At 42.2% G+C, this 20,816-nt stretch overlaps 1 protein-coding gene across 5 annotated transcripts in view; it reads left to right on the top strand.

Annotated features, from left to right (window-relative positions):
• The window catches only part of AGBL4 (AGBL carboxypeptidase 4), a 964,275-nt gene that overhangs the window by 734,999 nt on the left and 208,460 nt on the right, over window positions 1-20,816 (top strand). For all 5 annotated transcript variants that reach the window (XM_068953088.1, XM_068953091.1, XM_068953089.1 and 2 more), the window contains one exon: window positions 4,449-4,538. In XM_068953088.1, coding sequence (XP_068809189.1) covers window positions 4,449-4,538 — 90 coding nt within the window. The remainder of the gene's footprint in view (window positions 1-4,448; window positions 4,539-20,816) is intronic.

The raw sequence follows: 20,816 nt of genomic DNA, 5'->3' as shown, positions 1-20,816 counted from the left end.
TATTTAATATTTCCGCCTAAAATTCTAGATGCTTACTATGAAGATACTGCATACAAATAGAGTAGTTTCCATGTTTTTAGAGTAGCATAAAAGTAAAAATAGAATGAAAAGGGCTACGTGAATTTACTGTGTTCCCATGAATGTTTACATTTTGATCTAGCTGTATTTTTTAGTAGAAAATGTTTTCTGAGGGGCTCTGTTTTAGCAGTACTAGTGTAATGGGTAACCAAGTGTGGTAACTGCTGTTTCTCAGGTGAGAGCCTGGAGCGTGTTGCCAGTGAGATGGCTTTAAGTGGTTGGCCTGTACATACTTACAGCAGTAGAGGAGAAGGAACGTGCACTGAGGGCCAAAGAATGCAAGTTATATTCAGACGGTGAGATTTGAGTTGTCTGCTAGCAGCTTAATTTTCAGTATAACATTTGCTTGGTGGTGAAGTTATCACTGTTGTGGTAGCTTTAGAGCCAGGAACAGATACTGAGGCTGTGTTGTTTATTTTGACTAGCGCCTCTAGATCTCCCCAGCTTTGGCCGAGGGGATTCTTCTCTGCAGCAGAGTGATGGGATAGTGGTGGCTGAGTAGGGGGCTATGAGGGAACAACATGTGGTGGAAGATTGCTTAGGCCCCCGCTGAAATGTTAAGTCAAGGCCTGCAGAGGGGGAAGAATATGTTTGGTTCAATCTTCAGAATAGTTGCTGAAAGAGAGGAAAAAAAAGAAAAAAGAATCCTAGAAATCTATGGATTCCTTCCCTTCCAAAACTCAGCAAATATTCATCAATTTTTTAAGGAGTTTAAGATGGACTGCTATGGCAGTTGGGAGGGGTAGAAGGTACCAAAACAGATGGCAGTTCTCTGTGTTTCCAGAATGCAGGAGAACTCATGGCTAAATGCAGCGTGCTTTTCTGTAGTTTTGCTCAACTGCTTTTGGCATCTACTGAGGAAAGCAATACCCTTCTAATCTTTTTAATTTTAATTTTGATTTGTCTTTTCAATCCTGAAATGGAAAATAAGATGCCTTTGCAATCTAAGATTTAAATTAAAATGTGAGGTGATGTCTTGTTGTTGCTGTACCTAGTATCAGTAAAGAAAAGGGAACATGAAGCATCATTTGTTTTACCCTGAATGTTGTAGCCTGATGGTAGTTATCCTTTTCTATCTGTCTGTGTTTTTTAGGCTATGCATAAATAAGTGAGAGTGAGAGGACAATACTGTTGCTGTTTGGACTAAGGAGAATATTTAGAAGTGTGTGCCTCTGTATATTAGCCATTCTTTTTATTACAGAATATTATGGAGAATAAGACAGATATGCAAGGCCAAATATATGATTTCCAAAAAATACCAGTGGCATGTCTGGATAGAGTGGTGATGATGTGACAGTGTTGGGTATGGATTTGGGCTAGGAACCTAATCTGTAAATAAGGCATGCCCTGTACAAGCTGGATAAAAACTTCCCATCTCAAATTCTTAGGTGTTATGATATTAAATATGAATTAAACTTTGGTCCAGTTGCTACTCTTTGCTCCCTGGTAGCTTGGATTGCAGCAAGCGCTTGGTGAACCTTGTCCAGTACACTGGCTGATGGGCATCCATACTGCTTCATACATCCCCTGTTTAGCAGCATTTTTAGAAAAGCTGGATTATAATAGAACCAGACCAGTGGGCATTGACTGCTCAACTTCTCAGTTTAATTTCTTCCCGTGTGCTTGCAGAGCCTTGTGTATGAAGCTGAACCTTGATGGATCCTAGGAAGTATTTAGGCAGGGCCTTTTACTTCCCAAAGCAACTTTTGCTAGATTTGTCTACATTTAAAAGACACTGCTGAATCTTCTAGGCTTTCCAAGTTGTATTAAAGGTATATATTTTTTCAAAATGTTAGGAAACAAACGTTTTTATAAGTGTTCCTGTTGACATTGATTTACAATATTTGGATTTCAGAATATGACTGTAAAAAAATTGACAGGACTCACTATTTCATCCAGCCCAAATACCAGGAAGCAGTACATATGTGCAAAGGCACACATGCAGTGTGTTGTTTTGTGTATCTGGATGCATAATGCAGGATATTACTTAAAACAAAGAAAAAGACTTATAAAGGTACTCTTTGACTTGACAAATTGGGAGAAAATAGGTCTGCTACCTGAAGATGGACAGCCATCTATACATGTGTTCATTCTGAGCACTGTAAATCTAGGATAATGTGCACTGTGGAGCGATCTATTCAGTGCACGATACTCTGCAGCGAGTATGCTGGGGTGGAAATTGATGCTTCTAGGAACATAGGCCAAGGCAGAGTGAAGTTGCTTGGTGCTGTGTGCAGGATGGTAATTTGGTGCTCTTCATTCCACCAAGGAAGCAGCCAAGGGAGGTCTCAGTTTGCACCCACTGTCACATCTCCCAGTGATTTGGAGCAGCTTTGCACTGGGCCCTAAATAGGGAAAACTCCTTCCAGCTCCAGAGGAAGATGAGCTGACTAATGATTTTAATAACTGTTATAAAGAGCAAAGCATAAGTAACAAAAATGTCACGATAACAAAAGCTTATTCTCCCTCTAGAAGATTTCCAAGCCTGTTCCAGCTCCAAATGGTGGTAGTCATGTTGCTAAGCATCTTTTTTTTCTCTCTCTTTTTTTTTTTTTTTTTTTTTTTGCTGAGCCCCTGTCCCTTTAATGGTAATATTCTGTTTTTCCGAGAAAGAAGAAAGTTCTTCTGCTGCTGCAGAAGTGATCTCAGGCTTCTCCTTTTATTGTTAAACCTGATTTGCTGATTTATCTTCTTCCTCCCACATTACTCAAGGTTAACGCAAATGGTCTGGGGTGACCATCAACTTCTAGCTGGTGGTGTTGTGTTCCTTTTTGCCACCTCCCACTTTTCTTCTGCAGACAGAATTGACCCCACCAGCTGCTAGGTTTATAAGAGACTTTCTTGTATTTCTTTGCCCCTGGGACTAAAAAAAAACCAGAGAGGACTGAAGCTAGCCTATGAAAGAGCACATGAATGGCTGAGTTACAGGGTGAGCAGCTGTAGGACGTTTAGAGAGGCTAAGGAAGATTAAAAAAAATAAAATAAAATAAAAAAGGGAGGCCTGAGGAGATCTGTTGTCCAATTGCCTCCTGAAAAAAAACAAAAATGTACTGATTATTTCTGTGCTGTTGTTGGGTGTGATTTGCTATTGAGGGAGCTGAGCATTTTTAAAAATCAGGAAATTAAAAAAAAATAATTTGGGCACAGTCTCAAGGACCCCAAATATCTTTGAAATTGAAAATATTTGTTTGGGTATGTATGTAATGTATATATCTAATTAAAAAAATAAACTTGGATTTAGTTTCCAGTCTCCTTTCCGTATAAAACTTTCTATTTCACAGCAAAGACTTGTACTTTTTCTGGCAATTGGATCCTGCTGTGTTTAATATTACCCCTGCTGTGTGTGTTCAGATCTAGATAAGATGTCTGGCTGAGGTCCTGACCTCTTATGGTCTTTAAAATTCCCAGGACCCGTGTTGAAACGGCGTACTTTTTATTTCCTGTTTGTTAAATACTGTCATTACACAAACAGGAAAAACATCCTGCTTGACCCATGCAGTTTACAGCAACTTACAGCTAAGGCAAGAGGCCAAAGTAGTGTGGTTTGAGTATGGGGAATTAACCATGTTAAATTCAGTGTAGTGTTAGGATCTAAGTCTCCCTTCCACCTATCTGTAAATCGAAGTGAATCTGGCTCGTTTTCAGCCCTTCCCAGGAAAAGGTTGCCTAGTGCACCGTTAGCCAGCTTCCGTGCTCCACCGCCGAGGTCCTTGCTTTTTAATGTAATGGGGCGAGTCGTTTCCTTAGCATGATTCGTGTGTTTGTTGTCTCTCCTCACATTTAATCCCGATCTGTTTTCCCTGCTTTATTGGTTTTGAATATCTCTGTCAGCCAGGGCAGATGCAGTCCCAAAGAGTAAGGAGAGAAAAAAGAACCCTACAAAACACCCAGAGCAAAGCCTGCACTAATACATGTCATTTGTTAGCGCTTTACCTTTGTGTGGCATTGCTAAGGCTTGTATCAAGTGTGTTAGCAGGGTGCAGTTGGCTTTACGGCGTGAATGGACCCCCACTGTTCTTTCTGTCGCCCCAGGGGGACATTTATCACAAGTGAGAGAGCAATTACAGTGCAGTTAAACTCACTGTAGTAAATCTTGGTTTTTAAAAAGAGAGCTAACTTTGTTGTCGTAGGTTTGGGTGCATGTCATTAGTTTTGCCACCCTTGTGCAATCTGCCGTATGGCCTGGTACTGGAGACCCGGTGACGTTGCCTTCTTTAATTATAGATTGTGCTTATTCATAATGTATGACCAATTTTAATAAAAGGATATGCTTTAATATTAATGGCCCTTTGTGTCCTACATATGGGACCCAGTTGAAGGATCTTTGTCTCTCTTTTCCCCTCTGTCCCCCGCTACCCCCTCTGCTGCAGCGAACCTGCGTCCGGGTGCTGAACAGAAAGTGGTGTTCATCACTGCACGAGTCCATCCTGGGGAAACTCCATCCTCCTTCGTGTGCCAAGGTGAGTGCCTCAACCTAATGGTTTTGTAACAAAATGGAAATAGTGAATACAGTGAAATCTGGTTTCCTATGGATCTGCTTGTTGGGTTTGCATAACTTTGTGGGTCTGGCAGAAGGCTGAGTTCACATGACAGCTTTTTCCATAGTGAGGATGTTAGCAGACCTGATCCTCTCTTTGCGGCTGTATATCTTCATGAAGGCAGTAGGAATATATTATCTCTGAGTCTTCTGAATATTTGTTAAATTTGGTCAAAACTGAACAATGGACTCTGAAGTTATTCTGGAAGAACTGACAGTCTAACATACACACAGGCAATGTGATCACATAAGGCTCCTTTCCTTAGGAAAACTGGCTAGAAAAGCTCTGGAAGTGGTGCTTTTGGTACATAGCAAGTAAAATAAGTACTTCAGCATCTTTTCCACTGCAAAGCAGGCAGTGGCCCTAATGCTCCAGTTCCTCCTAGTTCTCCTTCTCTGAAGCTACTGTTCTGAGGAACACAGATCCCAGTGTTTGACAGCTGTTCTTTGCACAAAGCATTCCTGCTAAAAATAGAAAGCAAATTGCCCAGCTCATATTTGTAAAGAGTTGTAAATCTCTGGCTTGTGGGTACAAATAAATAAATAATCCTGCCATGTTTCATATAACTTCATTGTATAGGTCTGAAATATTGTACTTATGGTATGTGACTTTCTGTGGTGGTAAATTGTTGATGGTGTAAATCAACATAACTTCCCTGAAGCCAAGGGAACGTGCTAATTTACTACATTGGCTTGGATCTGGCCCTGCCTACCCAATGAGTTGCATCAATCACAGCTTATGCAGGGCTTATTACATTGGCTGCTTATAAGGCCACAGACTGATTTGTGACTGGCCCCGTTGGTACCTAAAGTCCTCAGTGGGGAAGGGCTGGCAGAGCTTCATGGCCTTCTCTGTGTGTCTCATCCTGGCAAGATCTTGTGCCTGGCATCTCCCTGAAGCAAAAGGTCAACAGCTGTCACTCTGGCCATCAGAGCCCAATGGGTTCACGGGCCTCTTCTTGCAGGCCCATAGAATATGGAAGGTAAAACTCATCCTTAAATAAAACAGCGTCTCAGACTGCGAGCAGGGAAACTCAGCGAGTTTCCCGTCTCCTGTGGTGGCTTAGTCAATGCAGGCATTATAGCACACGTGGTGTTTGTTAATGAATATGGATTTTTAATTGGATGCTTTGATCCTGTTCATGGCTGCTGGCATAGCCCCATGAAATGAGGGCTGAGGCATGCTGCTGAGGTGGTGCTTTGTAAAAGATTTTTTTTTTTTAATATAATGGAGAGTTTATTCAAAAGGGGCAGGGGAAAAGGAAATGTGAAAAAGCAAGTGGCACATTTAGCTTAACGAAAGGACTAGATGGAAGTCATGCTCTAATTGTCTCTGAGAAACTGTGTTTTAGAAAGAGAATTAAAACAAAAAGAGAGGGGGAAAAATCAGGGGAAAAAAAGAAAAAGGAGGGGTCAGTCCTGGAGAAGCCCTTCAGAAACTTGCTGTGACTGCAGTTATAACGCATGCTTGACTTGCTTGGAAATGCACGGATCCGAAGGCACTGAACTCCACTGTGCGTTGAGCCATTCTACCCAGCGCAGATGAAGCGGCCTTGTGTGTATAATTAGTGTTAAGACATGTAGAAATGGCACGTGTTTCAAAACCACTGCTGCGTTGTTTCTAGCATTGCCAAAGGTGGGACTGGGTGCTTGCTCCGTGTTTCAAAACTTTTGTGGGGGAGGGTCAAAAGGAGGGATGAAATGGAGCCCTTCGGCAGTAAAATGAAGGCATGGTAAGGAATTTTGAGAGTCTTGGGAAGCATTTTGGCAGTTAGATATTGCAGATTTAATATCCAAATGCAAGCCCAGTGCATAATGGTGTATGTGCATATCAGTGGTGTATGTGTGGTTTGTTTGTTTGTTTGTTTGTTTGGTAGAGCAATTTCTTCTGGATTGTTTGCAGTGGTTATGCTCACTACCTGAAGTATTAAGATATGGAATATGGAAGCTAATCCCAAAGATTCCTCAGGTGCGTGTAGCATCTCATATATGGAAGAGCAGAACTGTCACTGCCTAGGCTGGGAGAACTGGCCAATCAAGGAATCAAATACAATATAACTTATCAACTCTTACAAATAGGGTCAGTTGTCAGATAAAGTGTGCACACTTTCCCAGCAGTGAGGAATTGCAAACTATAGCATGTCTAGATGAACTTACACAAGTAGTTTCCTCATAGATTTTACATATTGTGTTAGTAGGTTGTCGCTGTTTGTCTTTTTTTGTAGCACATTTGCCAGTGTGAGAACTTCCACACCATCTAAATCCAAAAATATAAATTTGTACCCTAAGCATTTTGCTTTAATATAATCCGCCAGGCTGCGAGCCCAGAAAGGAAGACCCAATGCAAGAGGGAGGGACAGGGATCCCAAAGCTACGTTTGCAGATGCTGAGCATCTTGTGCTAAGTACAATTTGACCTGAAGCTGACCTTGAAGCTTATGGGCTGAATAGGGAACAGCTATTAGGAAGAAAATATAAGGAAAACAGACACCTGGGACTCTTATCCATAAGAACTGGAGCAAAAATGACTTTTCAATCAATCTCTTTTCATTACAGCTGTTTAAATGAATGCCCCCTCTTGCTTCACCTTAAATCAAATTATATGAAATGAAAAACCATGCTACAGGGGGCAATGTCTTTTGGTTTTCTGTTAACATTCTTGGTCTGTGTTAACCTAAACCCTCTTGCCAACAGAAGGCAGAAAAAAAATCTAAAAGTTTTGGTAAAAATTTTGATGATAAATTTAAAGAATGAGGTGGAAGTGGCCACACTTTAATGCCTGAAGGCAGGTCTTGAGACAGCTGTCTCATGAGCGCTGTTGTTGTACAGTCGCTCATTGGGCAGGTGGATAGTTGAACTTGCTTGCTCTTCATGTGACTTAAGGTGCTCTCTTTCTTTCTCCAAGTGCTATGAAGGATTTTACTCCTGGAGAGATTCTGAGGTGGCCTCTTAAAAGTAGTGGCAATTCTCTGGCTCACTTCATAGAGATGGTGCCTTCAAATTGTCCTTGTAGGATCCCTAAAGGAATTGGTAAGAGAGTGAAGTTACTACAACCAGATTGGGATTTTTGTTTTGTGCTGGGTTTTTTTTTTTTCCCTCTCTGTGGAAAAGGTGTGTGTAGATGTGAGGGAAGTCATTTTCAAACTTGTTGCTTTTCCTTGGAATTGCAGCCTTTATTTCATTGTGAAATAAAAGGAGGAAGAAACGCTGCCTGAGTTAAAAACTGCTTTCCTGCTTCCTTCACTAAACATAAATATTTGAGCATTAGGGGATGACTGATAGTAACTGAAAGATAGGACAGGGCATGTTTTTAATCGAAAAACAAATGCAGCTAATGATGCCTTTACATGTGAAAAGGACCTTTCTGAAGTAGCAGAGGTGATGACCTTGCTTAGCTGTTTGCAGGGGATGGATTTCTCCTACAGAAATGAAATAGAGTTCTGCAGGCATTGGTGCAGGATGCTTCTGTAACAAATGCTGTAGTAGAGAAAATGCTGTCTCCTGTTGTCATGATGGGGGACCCACAGAACTTCCCAGGACTCTGCTGGACTTCACATAGGACTGAATTTGTATTTGAATAAATGCATAACTTACATCAGTTGTCACCTTGTTCTAGGTACTTCGTCTGTTGTGTTCTTCCTTCTAACAAGCCAAATCTTCTTTATTGCACAGGTATACTTCCTACTGCAGAAGGAAACAAAACAGGATTCCACACAGTGAGGATTTTATGCATGCAAGTTTGTTATATATACTGTTGTATATACTACTGTTATGTATACTACTGTAATATCTTAGTTCTGTCTTCCCTGCCAAATGGAAGAGACTGGAAGCAAAACCTTATACTCTCCTGGCTACTTTTAGACTGGAAGAAGGGAACGCTTCCATGTATAACAAGGCTTAGCTTCTGATTTGGATTTGGATGCTGGAGGGTGCTCTGGCTTGGCCTTGCAGCAGGTCTGCATGTGCTCTCTGTTGTAGAAATGCCCTTTTGGGGGGCATTGCCAGTGTGTGTTTGTGGGCCTTAGCTCTTCTAATACTGAAGAGGACTAAACTAAACCAAAGCTCTACTTTCAGGGAACTTTACACTCCCTTGGCACCCCAAAGGTACAAAAATTCCCCATTTCCATTCCCTTTCAATACTTACTGTACTCTTTGCAAACCTCCCCTTGCAGCTGCAGCCCACTGCAAAATGCATCTGCCTGTGTGCAGTTTGTGTGTTCCACCCTAGAGGTAACTGCTAAATCTTTATGTGAAAACAAATGGTGTTCTGTATGCACAAGATTAAAATCCTGTGGGGCAGGAGAGGATGGGAACGCTCTCCTGTTCATTTAGCCACAACTTAGCACTCATGAGCAGAGCAGGAACATGGTGAACAGAAGCTGTAGTTTATGGTCTCTTATAGGAGTTCAGGAAATCAAATGATGAGAAGCAGACAAAGACAATGGAATTCAACAGCCCAACCATAAAATGAGCTGCAGGGCTTTCTTAAAGTTGTTAGACTGCATTCATCCTTCTCACTAAGAATTTTTTTTTCTTTAAGTGCACAGCTCCTAAGCTTTAATACAAAGGGAAACACACTCTCCTCAATTTCTAAAGGAGAATGAATAACACTATTGTCTGTCCCTTGTAAATCTCCTGGATGGGATTTCAGTGTGAAGTATCCCATGAGAGAGAGAGCAGTTGTTCTGAGAATATAAAATGTCCATATTGGAGTAATGGAAATAAAAGCTCCTCTTAAATTTGTGTTGATGTAAATAGACTGTTAGAAGGATTTCTGCTACCCAAAGTGACATGAGCTGTTGCAAGACATCACACATTTTCAGTCATATCACTGTGGTGTCAGGCAGGTATGAGAAGTTACAGAACTGGATTCCTGAGCTTGAGGTAATTTTTAATGAGGTTAAATCTCTCTGGTGATATAGTAATATGTTTCACTCTCTTACCAGATATGCTTTTTAAATATGCTAAGGAATGCCTGCACAGAAGAGAAGGAGCAATAGTGCCAGGCGAGTGGTAGGCCTGAGCAGTTGCTGACAGCAGCAGTCTGCTAAGGGAAGAAATAATCCACAGCTTTTGTGACTATTTAATCTATAGTAGAGCCTCAGAAAGCCAGGCTGCCACTGAGGGAGAAATTGGGAAGTCTGAGCAAAAGGCTGTCATGTGGTTAAGGGAAAGAGAGCTGACAGACCCTCTCCCACCAACAGCAGAAGTTGCTGTCTCACCTCTTCCAACCCTTGGTAGCAGGGGGAATGAAAGATTGAACTCACGGGGCCTTTCCCGCCGAACCTAGTCCTGCGCACCAGCCTTGTGTCTTTCAGTAGGAGGACTGGATCAGTTTGAACTCCTCGTCCGTGGGACAACAAGGTCAGCTTTGCCTACGCAGCTAAGAAATGTCAAGTAGCTTGCTTTAATTCAGTTTACCCTTTGCCCACGGCAGGTCTTTGACTACCTCTGCTTAACTAATCCCCTTTACAATAATTGGAGAACTAAAGGAGCCCTTGGTCTTCAAGAGAGAATTGAAAAAAGCTTCACTATTTAACATCAGGCAAATTTGTTCTGTCTCTGGGTGGGATTGCCCAATTAATCTATAAAACATACTGGTTTTGCAATGTTTCTTGACTGCTCATACTTCTGAATAACATTAGCTTAAAGATCATTTCCTCCTAGCCCTAACCGATCTGCCACTAAGGCACAGCACATGATCTTTGTAACAGCACACTGTGACACTTCACTGATTAGAGGATGGGAAAGAGAGAAAACACCAATTCAGCTGAACTTAGAGTCACTTGGCCTTCCTGAATATGGCATGGTTTTTTTCCCCCACTGGAAACTGTAATCCAGGTAGATTTTGTTTATCCAGGTCTTCCCAGGTATCAACAGTCCTCGTAGATCAGGACTGTTTTCTGTGCACATTGCTCTATAGGCCATGAGCAGCAAGTCCTGCACTTTCAGGGAGTAGTGGATGTATTACGCCCATGCAACATAGCTTCTCTGGGCCCAGCTGGGAGAGCAGGCCTGCTGGATGTGTTTGCTATACGTAACGCTCATGGCATTGCCAGCTGAGTCTGTGGTTGTGCTGCAGTCCAGCTGGTCAGGAGCATCCAATGCACTGTGCCTGCAGGTTTCTCCAAGGAACTGGACTTTGTGTGTACGGGTCAAACACTGCCTGAGCACCTGCTGCTGGGGGGGTAATTCCCATATAGAAATCTTGAAGTCCTGCCCTTGTTGGAGTTAGACTAGGGCATGAATATACAAAAATAAGAATAGGGCTGTAAAGGTCACAGGAAGTTGGGGGCTGACTTTAGATCTCATTTGCATGGCTCTATTTTTAATGAAAAAGGAATAGCTCCTAGTGATTGACCATTGTTAATTCTGAGGAATCCAAGGGGGAAGCTGAAGCCCTTTCTGCAAGTGCAACAGTGTGTGAGATTTATACTGATCAAGCTGCAGGTGTTGTAGCGATGTGTTAGGTTTCACAATTAGGAACCTCTTCTAGTTTTTATACTTTTCTTTAAGCCGTTTCTATTCTCCTTCAGTAGTGTCCCAGCTCTTCCTCACAACTGATATTAATCTTGCTGGTCTATTGTTTACGGCTTTGTCTTCTGACCCTTTGTTCTTTGCCTGCCCTGGCCCAGTTGAGCTGAATTGATTTTTTTGTTTTCATTTTGTTTTCAGTTCTTTTGTCTCTGAGGTGCCCTGCACTTGCCTTCCTGCTCCTATTGCATTGCTATAGCTGCTGCTCTCAGGAGCCAGCATTCATGTGTGACTAGGACTTGGCTGCTGGAAACTTTTCTTTGACATAAGGGCACCTGGGTGAAATTCTTCCTCTGCCCCTGCACAGATTGCTCACGTGCTCTGTGTCTGTCTGATGCAAGGCAGGGTGTACGAGTTTATAGGAGGCATGGCTCCTTGACTTCTGCATCTAACAGAGGGAAGGGCCTAGAATTCATTTGGAGGGCAAGAAGAAGAGACTTGTAATGAAAGTAAACTCCAGCCCTGAAGAATGGCCCTTTAGAGGCTTTCTTTGCTCTTTCAATACAGTCATGCTTCTTTCGACTTAGAGGGATGAGAGGAGGGGTAACAGGGCACATGCCACAGTCAAAAGGGGACACAAATGCTTTGCCAGTCCTGCTTAATTTTAGCTAGCAAGAAACGTAGACACAAATCTATTTGCTTTGACCCTAATGCTCGAGCAAACTTTTATTGAATACCTTGTAGACAGGAAGTAGAGCGTGGATCTGGGACAGCGTTGAACAATGGCACGACTCCCTTAGAAAGTCAGCCTCCCCAGGAAGGTTTGTTCTGCAGAGTGACAAATGTAGCCCCTAAGTGACATTTTCAATACATGCCCTAGAGTGCCCAGTTCCAGGGTCAGGTAACTTATTACTTCTCTATCAAATGATGATACATTGCTGGTAACCATGCTCTGATTTGGTAGTTACGGTTTTAATGTCTGCTGCTGTTAAGTGTAGAAGATAATTAGAGATGGTTAAAAAATGATTGATTTTTAGATTTTTTTAAATGCCACAGCTTTTCAAAGAGAATGTTTTATTTACTTGAAATATTTTACAAACCCACTTTTATTCTTTGCTCATTTTCCCTTCCTCTCTTTTTTTTCCTTCCTTTCTTCCTCTCCACTTTTATGTTACTTTACCATGGAGGGGTGAAAGATGATGAGGGGGTGAAAAAAGGAGAAAACAAAGAGAAATATCTATTTTGGTGCTCAGAGTTAAAAAGGGAGGAAAGAAAAAGTATATGGGACTTCTTAAGACAAAAAGCTTCCACTTCAAAAATTTCCAGCTAGTGAAACAGCCTGCAGGCAAATTATTACAAAGCTGGACCCCAACTTTGTCAAACATAAACCGAGTCTTTGACTGGTTACAAGCAGATATGGTGAAAGCAACAACAGCAGGGCAAGTTCTCATTTCCCATGGCCTCCACCTCCCCAAATGGAGCCGTGAAGCTGTTTCTAGCATCAGTGAAAAATTTGAGTCCTCATGATTATTAAACCTCTACTGCTGTGATGGCTTTTGTAGGGCACTAATCTCTGTTGTGCCAATCCTCTTACAAACACCAGTGACTAGTGTCATGACAGCAGTGTGAGAATGGGAGAGTGTTGATTCCCTGGCCCAGGACACACCGTTTGGCCTCATCTGAGCTTTAACCGTCATCTATCAAATGTGAGAGTCTGTGGCAGAATCCAGAGTGGAGCTGGAAAATGCTGTGAGCCAGCCTTCTCCCAGGTATGATCTTTTCTAAGTTGAGTCTGTCTTTTACTCTGTATTGTCCTGGGTCAGAACTGGGGTTCCCTTGGATGGGAACCACTCACTCAGGCGGGTAGCCTGTCCTGCCTTGGAGATAGCATCAGGGAAGTGACTGGCACCATCCCCGGTCAACAGACCCCTGCACTGGCTTTGAACTCTTGCATTGTCCATGTCAGCCAGGGATCTCAGGGTCTGACGTGTTCAATAGCATGCTTTCCTTTACCCTCCCTTCCGAGGTCTGTATCTTCTATGCAGCAAAAGGGTCCATTTATTAAAATTAGATATCTTTTTGTGGTAAAGATGTTAAAAATTCAATCTGACTATTCAAGGTAGAAGTTAGACAGTCTTGGCTCATGGTTATACATAAACTCTGATTTTCCTCCTCGTGGCAATGTTCCTAATGGCCAAGGATATGGGGGAAATAGCACCTTGACATTAGCTTAGGTGGTCACAGTGCTGCCAGAGTCTAAACCCATTGCTATAAAGTGCTTGGGGAGAGCTTCTGTCTGAGGGCTTCATTTTGAGGAGTTCATTTGCATTTGAGGCAGGCTGTGAATGTAGAGTGCAGTAGATTATTTCTTGAGCGATTCTTATTCTGGAACAAGAGCACCTTATTCCTACTTAGCTTAATTTGCTTCAGAGTAGATTCTGCAATAATGCTGTCTCCAAACAGAATTTCTTTTTTTTTTTCCCTCTCCTTATTTTCTAAAATAACAACCACCCTCCTCCATGCTTAGAGGATCTCTGAAAGTTGTATCCTGCTAAGTTGCTCTGTTGTGCTCTTCAGATAGAAACATGTACTTTATACCTTCTGGAGAATTTTACCTCTCTACAAGCAGAGATGTCAGCTGCTTGTGGCTGCCCTACTCATGTGAGGACTCTTTGCTCGCTCAGTATTCTCTCTTCAGTGGTAATTGCAATCACCTTTAGGATCTCTAGTGCAGTTTCATTTTCACAGCAAAATTCTCTCTGGATGAGACGTGGGGGCTTACAACATATTCTGCTGCTTAGCAGCTCGGATCACATCTTTAGTGACAGGAGGTGGCCCTAATTCATTTCTGTGGAGCTTATTCTTGCTGGGGTGCCATATGTTTTAAATAAAAAACAGGCCCATCTCCACTTGTGGGGGCAGAGCTGAGCTTTTGCACCCCCCCACCATGTAGAGATGACCTTTTTTAGGCTTTTTTTAATTATTTTTTAAAAAGAAAAAAATTTCCTCTGTTGAAATCCAGTAGAAGTAGCTACCCAACAAGTCCCCTCCAGCAGCACTGGAAGCAACTTCAGGATACACAACTTTTATCTCAAATTCAAGGGGAGAAAATTCAGATGCAGCCAGAATTTTCTTGGCTATCGAATCTTCCCAGAGGATTAGGTTTTTGTTTAATGAATCACTTCTCTTTCTCATCCAGTCTGGTCAGCTCATGAGTCACCTGGAAGTAGTCAGGTGTTCCATATAGACCCTGCTTTCATTGTCTTCCAGGATTGAAGTCTCTGACTTTGCTGTGCAAATGGACTTCTACGTTTTGTTTCAGTTTTGACTATTCTTTGAGGGTGATCGGAGCAACTCAGCCTCCACCACTGACTCACTTGTATCCAGAGGAAATGGACGTAGAGCTATTTTTTTCTTACATGTTGTTGGTTTTGCTCATGTGATACTTTTGGATGTCTTTTTGAGGTGCGAACCTGGAGCAGGCAGAGAGCTCACACTAGTTTCTGGCAGAAGGTGGCCACTTCTAGGGTAGAACGAGACAGCTGTAACAATGATGCTGAGGTCACTTTCTCATGACCAGGAGGCAGTTGCAGGGAATATTGAATTAACAGGACTCATTTACTCAGGTTTTGGCATATGACGGTTGTCCGTTTTAGAAGTGCTACTTTAACAGGTGACACCAGCATTGCATAATGCATATGGGTTTTGCTGTGCCCCACTTCAGGAGGCTTATGAGTGACTTTGAGTGGGAACAGGCAGACTGGGCTCTCTTACCCCTATTTAGTAGATTTGAATGTAAGAATAGAAAAATCCTGTAAAAGCAGTATAAACTGCAAACCTAGTAAAGTGGAAATCAATGAAGCAGTCAAAAGGTGCCGTTATAGCTAGCTCAGTGTAAGTTTTCACATATCAACAGTAACAGAAAGCAACTACTCACTCATCCCTGCAGGGGGGGATGAGGACAAATAATTGTACAGGTTTCTTATAGGAGAAGGCTATCAGCTGCCATTTTGAGGAGCTGGGGAAGACAGACATGCAGCATCTTCCTACGTGAGTGGCAAAGTACCAGCTCTAGCAGAGGATAGCACCTGGTGTTCTCTTCTGAGGGCTGCATGAACTGGTATATATGCTAGCTCCGCTCATCAACTGAGTGAGCTGAACTTCTGAGCTAGAGCACATGCAAATGTAATGTGTGCTTCTCCTTGAGTTCTTGTTCGTTCAAATTCCCAGTTCATTCTGAATTCTATATGTGAATCTTCTTAAGAGGGGCCCAGAGTGTTTGGGTACAAAAGAGTAAATGGGAGCACCTACTTCCCTGTGTGCTCTTTGCTGCTTTCCATGTGTGCATGTGTTCTCCTTCCAACTCTGGATCCCTAAGGGGTAAACATGTGAAACAGATGCATGTGAGAATAGGCATGGTACATTGGATCAGGAGTTTGTCTTGCTTAGTAGCCCACTTGTGATGGTGGCCAATAGCAAGTTCCTATTATTAAAGATCAAGGCAAGGAAATGGAGATGCTCCCCAATATACTGTTGCAGCATGCTATGGCTGAAGAAAACTGGCAAGGACCGTTTTGAATGCCTGACCTACTGCAGTTCAGGTCTCTGTATCACACAGCTTTGTGTGCCTGCTTGGTTCATACTACTGCTCCTTGGTCTCTGCTTGACTGAGCAACACATCTGCAGATGTTGGAAAACTATTTTTAGAATGTGTTAAAAATACATATTTTTCATTTCTTTCCTGACATTATTTATGCAATGCCTTTTTTCTTTTTCATTGTATATTAGATTTCCGTATGTAAATGTATTCTCTATCTCCTTCCAGAGAAATCTTGAAAGAATCTACCTTTTGCCTTCTTGGTTTATAGCACATATTTTGTTTTGGCTGATCCATCCATCTTAAGACTTTCAGTAGCTCTTACTGCTACCACAGTTAATGATGTAAGATTCAAACAGCACAGTCTGACTGCTCGTTTATGCTCACTGAATATGCAAAATTGCACTACATGATAAGCCCCAGAGGGAGGTATTAGGTAAAACTAGTCAATCCTTCCATTTCTGCTGCCCACCTTTGTGAAACAAAGCACATAGAGAGACCCAAAGATTCCTGGTCCCCAAAGAAAGGCACTGCTGCCAAACGTTGAAAAGATAACTCTGGACATCAAGAGATCTCAGAGTTCCTGGTGAGACACTGAAAGGGGAAGTGTCATTGTCTTTAGCTATTCCTGTGGCTATTTTAGTGGTTTCCCAACTAAAATAAAGTCTGTCTATTCCCCTCTGGGTCCATAGGAGAGTTCCTCCCCCCACCCTTTCCCAGCAGAGCTTTAGAAGTGGTGTAATCTTTTCCCTGGTGCAGACATTTTTTTTGCACCTGTGGTGCAGTCTCCTGGCTGGTCTTGGAAGTGTCTCTGACCTCCACATGTCCAGTTGCATGAAGGGGAAGAGAACAGTCGTCTTCCAGCCCTTGGTGAGCTCAGTCTGATCTTGGGTGGAGCAGCAATATAATAGTAACCTAGATTCTTTCTTCCTGCAAGATCCTTAGCTTTAAATAGAAAACTGGGGAATTAAGTGATTTGTTGTTGTTGTTTTCCTCCTTGCTAGTGCTGTGCAAGCTGTTGGTGTAGAGCTGAAACTCCCATTCAGGGCCACAGTGAAAAGACTGATGTTTTGTTAGTTGATAAATACAGTAGAAAACAACATAAGGATGCCTGAGTTAATTCTGTGAAAGAACATGCCTACTTAATTCTGAATCATGCACTTAGGATCCTTCTACTCTTGGGGGGGGGGGGGGGGCAGGATTCCCTTCTTTTTTCTTTCCCTTGCCGTCAATGCATGTTTCTGGGTTGTGATCCTCCTGTCTTACACATCAGGGAAGGCAGGAGGATCTGCTGCATATTTCTGTTCAATTCTAGGGCTTAAATTTTAGGTCTATTTAACATTAGTTAATTGTCTAAAAAGGGAGAGCCTTCATCCAGCAATTTTTATTTATTTATTTATTTATAATGCTGTCTGGAGGACTCATGCTCATGGGAAAGACAGACTTTGAATAATAATGACCAAATGTGTCATCTTCTGAAGCAACATCTTTAGAATGATTCTGATAAATCCCAAGTAATTCATTAATAAAGGGAGATCATCTGATCCCTGCAGCATTCCCCAGGAGCCCTTTTGTTTCTTCCTAGGAGGAAAACAGAGACATCATCCACGGGGTGTTAGTAGAATCATTTTGATGCAGAGAGAACTCCAAGCTCCTTACAGCATATTAGGAAAATTAAAGAAAATAAAGCCAACCAACAAAGCCACCCACTCACTCTGTGCTGTGTACTGAATTTATGAACCCTTCGGGCAATCCTGCAGCAGCTGTATACTCCTGTCGATACGTCCTTTCTTTGACAGCCTAACATGTTCTTTCAAGTCAATTCCACAGCTCTTTGCTGTTGCGCCAGTTCTACTGGAGAATTTTATGACTGCCCTCGGGGTGTGGGGGAGATTAGTTTGTAGTTATGCAGGCTACATCAGCCATTAGGGTAATTAAGTGGCTGAGGTATGGGCTCATCACTGCAGAGGTCAGGAAGCAAACTGCTCTGCTATGCTCCATCCTGCACTTTGTACTAGACAATGCAGCCTTGACCTCACTCTACTCCCCTACTCTGCTCTAATTTTTTGAAGTTAGTGGGGATCCCATTGCTGTAAGGAAGAAGGTGGCTAGATATCATGAAATAGTGGGAGAGGTTAACCTGATGTACTCACTCTGAGTGCAGGTGGTACCGAGTGCTGCTGGAGAAAGCATATGAGTCCTGTGTGCCCAGGGCTGTGGTGGGATTAAGTGAATGGGGCCACGAACATCGTGCCATTTGTCTGATCAAGTATGCCGGCATCCTGCAGCTGCCGTGACTCCCCAAGTTTGCAGTTGTTGAGTATGTGACTTTTTCTTGGTTCCATGTCTTTTCTAAAGCCTGAAAAGACCCACAATCCAAAAATCAATTGCATCAAAATGGGTCCTGAGGCCGTAATTTGCTGGTTCGAACAAATGAGATAAAGATTCAAACTGTTAAGTTCCTCAGGGTCTCTGTTAAAAAAAAACTGCCAAAGCATCAGAGCAAATCTTAGGGCATGGTAGAAGACTGTTTTGTCAGAACAACCTTACATAAATAAGACCTAGAAGGATGGCAGTGTTCTGTAATGAGACAATTCTTGTGGTCTTGTTTCATCATCTCCTAAGTTCTGTTTACTGATTTTTATTTTCTAGACAGGACTAGATGCTGGTAAGAGTAGAGTATCTGGAGAGCTTTCAAAGTAGGGACAAAACTTGGTCTACCAAAATGCTTCATTATTTCTTAGGTGATTGTAAACTTCAATAGTAAAAACTGAAATGTGACCTTTTACCCTTCCAGAGTGATCCTGTGAGGTACTTAGTGCCACCTACAGTCTGTGGATTACATGTAGTGCTTCTTGATTTTCTTTGCTTTGCAAGCAAAGAAGAGACAGTAGAGCTGAGGGTACTCAAGCCTGCAGTTCTGAAGTGGTCAGCAATTCTGGTTGCCTTCATTACCTCCAAGTTTTCCATCTTGGCCTCTGCAGACCAGGTTTTTAGAAAGTGCTAATCTTTAGGGCAGGGAGGAAGAGAAAGGACTGTCAGTGGCACAGGTCTCCTCTAGTGGCAATTAGGTAAGATTAGAAAAGTTTCAGAATTTGCTCAATACCTAGCAACCCTTTTTTCTTGCCACATTTCCAAATGCAGCCAGCACCAGTGGGCTTAAAAAGTTTGTTTGAAAAATCCATCTGCTGATTTTGGCCCCAAAATCTACTGATTTGCTGCCCTGCAAATCTGGCTGTTGCTGTCTCAAGTTGAACATGCTAAAATAGCAGGCTCTTGTAGCAACCTGCCAGAAATCAGCAGAGCTAGAGACCAAGATCAGGCATTCTGGCTCATGGTCCTGCATCCTGGACACTGGACATGCCAAGTTTAATTATGTTTTACTGGCAATGTATACATACATACATATACATATGTGTGTGTGTGTGTGTATAAATATATATTCAGTACTAAGTCAGGATATAGTGCTCTGGCCCAAGACCAACAGTTGGTGACACATTCTCCAAAACAGATGTGAATTTGCTTATGAGGGAAGAGCTACAGCTTATAAAAATAGATAGGAAATCCCTAACAGTAATCACTTACCGACTTTTTGCACTGAATTGATTCTACTTTGCTGTTGCCGATTTGTGACTGACTCAGTTCCACCCATATCCATTCCTCTGCATGGTCTTGCTGCTTGAAACACATCCAGAGTGCCGAGGTTTGGGATGTGCCTGGAACTCTGGGGTTTTGAAGTGATGTTTGCACGGCCTACATCTAGACATTTAGGAAAAAGAGTGGGATAGTCAGTGCACACTGAAGTTAGGTGGTATGAGGGTACTACCTTTGTGTGAAAACAAAGCATATGAGTGTGCATGCTTGCATCTCTTTCAAGTAAGAAAGATTCATACAGCATTTCCCATCCTGGTCTGTCCTATCCATTTTTAATCAATGGACCCCATTAAAATGGGCAAGAAAGTCTGACTGGTGGCATTCTATGGTTCATCTACCCAGTGGTCCTAGTATGTTTCAGTATAGCAAGATGTCCCCAAATCCTCCTTGAATTTGCAATTTTGGTGTCCTTTGGGGCTCTAATGGTAACAATATCTTCTAGATCCATATAATGGTGTGAGAAGGTTTTTTGAAAACCTTATTGGGTGTTCTGGAAAGCAACTAAAATATCTCGGTCCCAGAATGGCCTGAGTCTTGTTTAATTGTAGAACTGTGAAATAGTAATGCAATTGCTACTTGCTGTCTTCATGAACTATGATCTGCTGATTTTTCAGACGTGCCTGCCACTCAGCTGTGATTTTCCAGCAGAGATTTCTGTCCCTGCAGTTAGAGCACTGCATGCCATGGGCTTTGAGGGAGTGCAAACCTGGAGTGGGGGTGGAGGTGAAGAGTTGCCATGCCCTGATTAAGGCCAGCCACTGGCAGAACAATATTTCTCTCTTTTGCTGGCAGAACCCCTTTGGGAGGCTCTTGACTATTGCCACCTCTTGCTTCCTTCAAATGGGTTAGTGTTTCAGCCACAAAGAAAGGTAGATTAATTATTTGTGGGACCCCATGCTAACGGGGGGAGAGAGGGAGGGAGAGGTCAGGAACAATAATTTTTTAATGTTCTTTAAATCAATTACTGGCTGTGCTTACCAAGCACATTAAAACTCAAGTTAAAATCCATAGTGCCTTGCTCTGCCATTTTAAGCATTTGTTGATAGTCGTTATTAAATCCTTTGCATGCAGCCAGTACGGCAGAAGCACGGTTTACTCTGAAGCTGACATTAGCACTGTTTCACTGGGCTGGCAAAATGCAGTGAGCTAGTGTGTTCCCAGGGAGACTGACTGTTTTCCATTTATTTCAGTGCTCTGGAAACAGGCCTAGCTGTAATGGCCTAACGTATCTTAAAACAGGGAAATTACTAATTTAAGTCAGTGAGCATATTTTCATTTTAAAAGAGTAACAAATTAAATAAACTCTCTGCATTTTGCATTTGAGACCTCAGTGTTTCATCTGTTGTAATCTAATTCACCCATTCATTTCCTGCACATTCATTTTATTCCATTATTTGAGATTTCCTTTGCTTTTAATCCTGTATTTTGAAGAGACATAAAGTTACAGCAGAAAATAGATGAGAGAGAAATGGTAAAT

The sequence above is a fragment of the Struthio camelus genome, chromosome 8 (genome assembly GCF_040807025.1).
Source record: "Struthio camelus isolate bStrCam1 chromosome 8, bStrCam1.hap1, whole genome shotgun sequence".
Taxonomy (NCBI): domain Eukaryota; kingdom Metazoa; phylum Chordata; class Aves; order Struthioniformes; family Struthionidae; genus Struthio; species Struthio camelus.
This window is presented reverse-complemented; position numbering and strand designations above follow the sequence as displayed.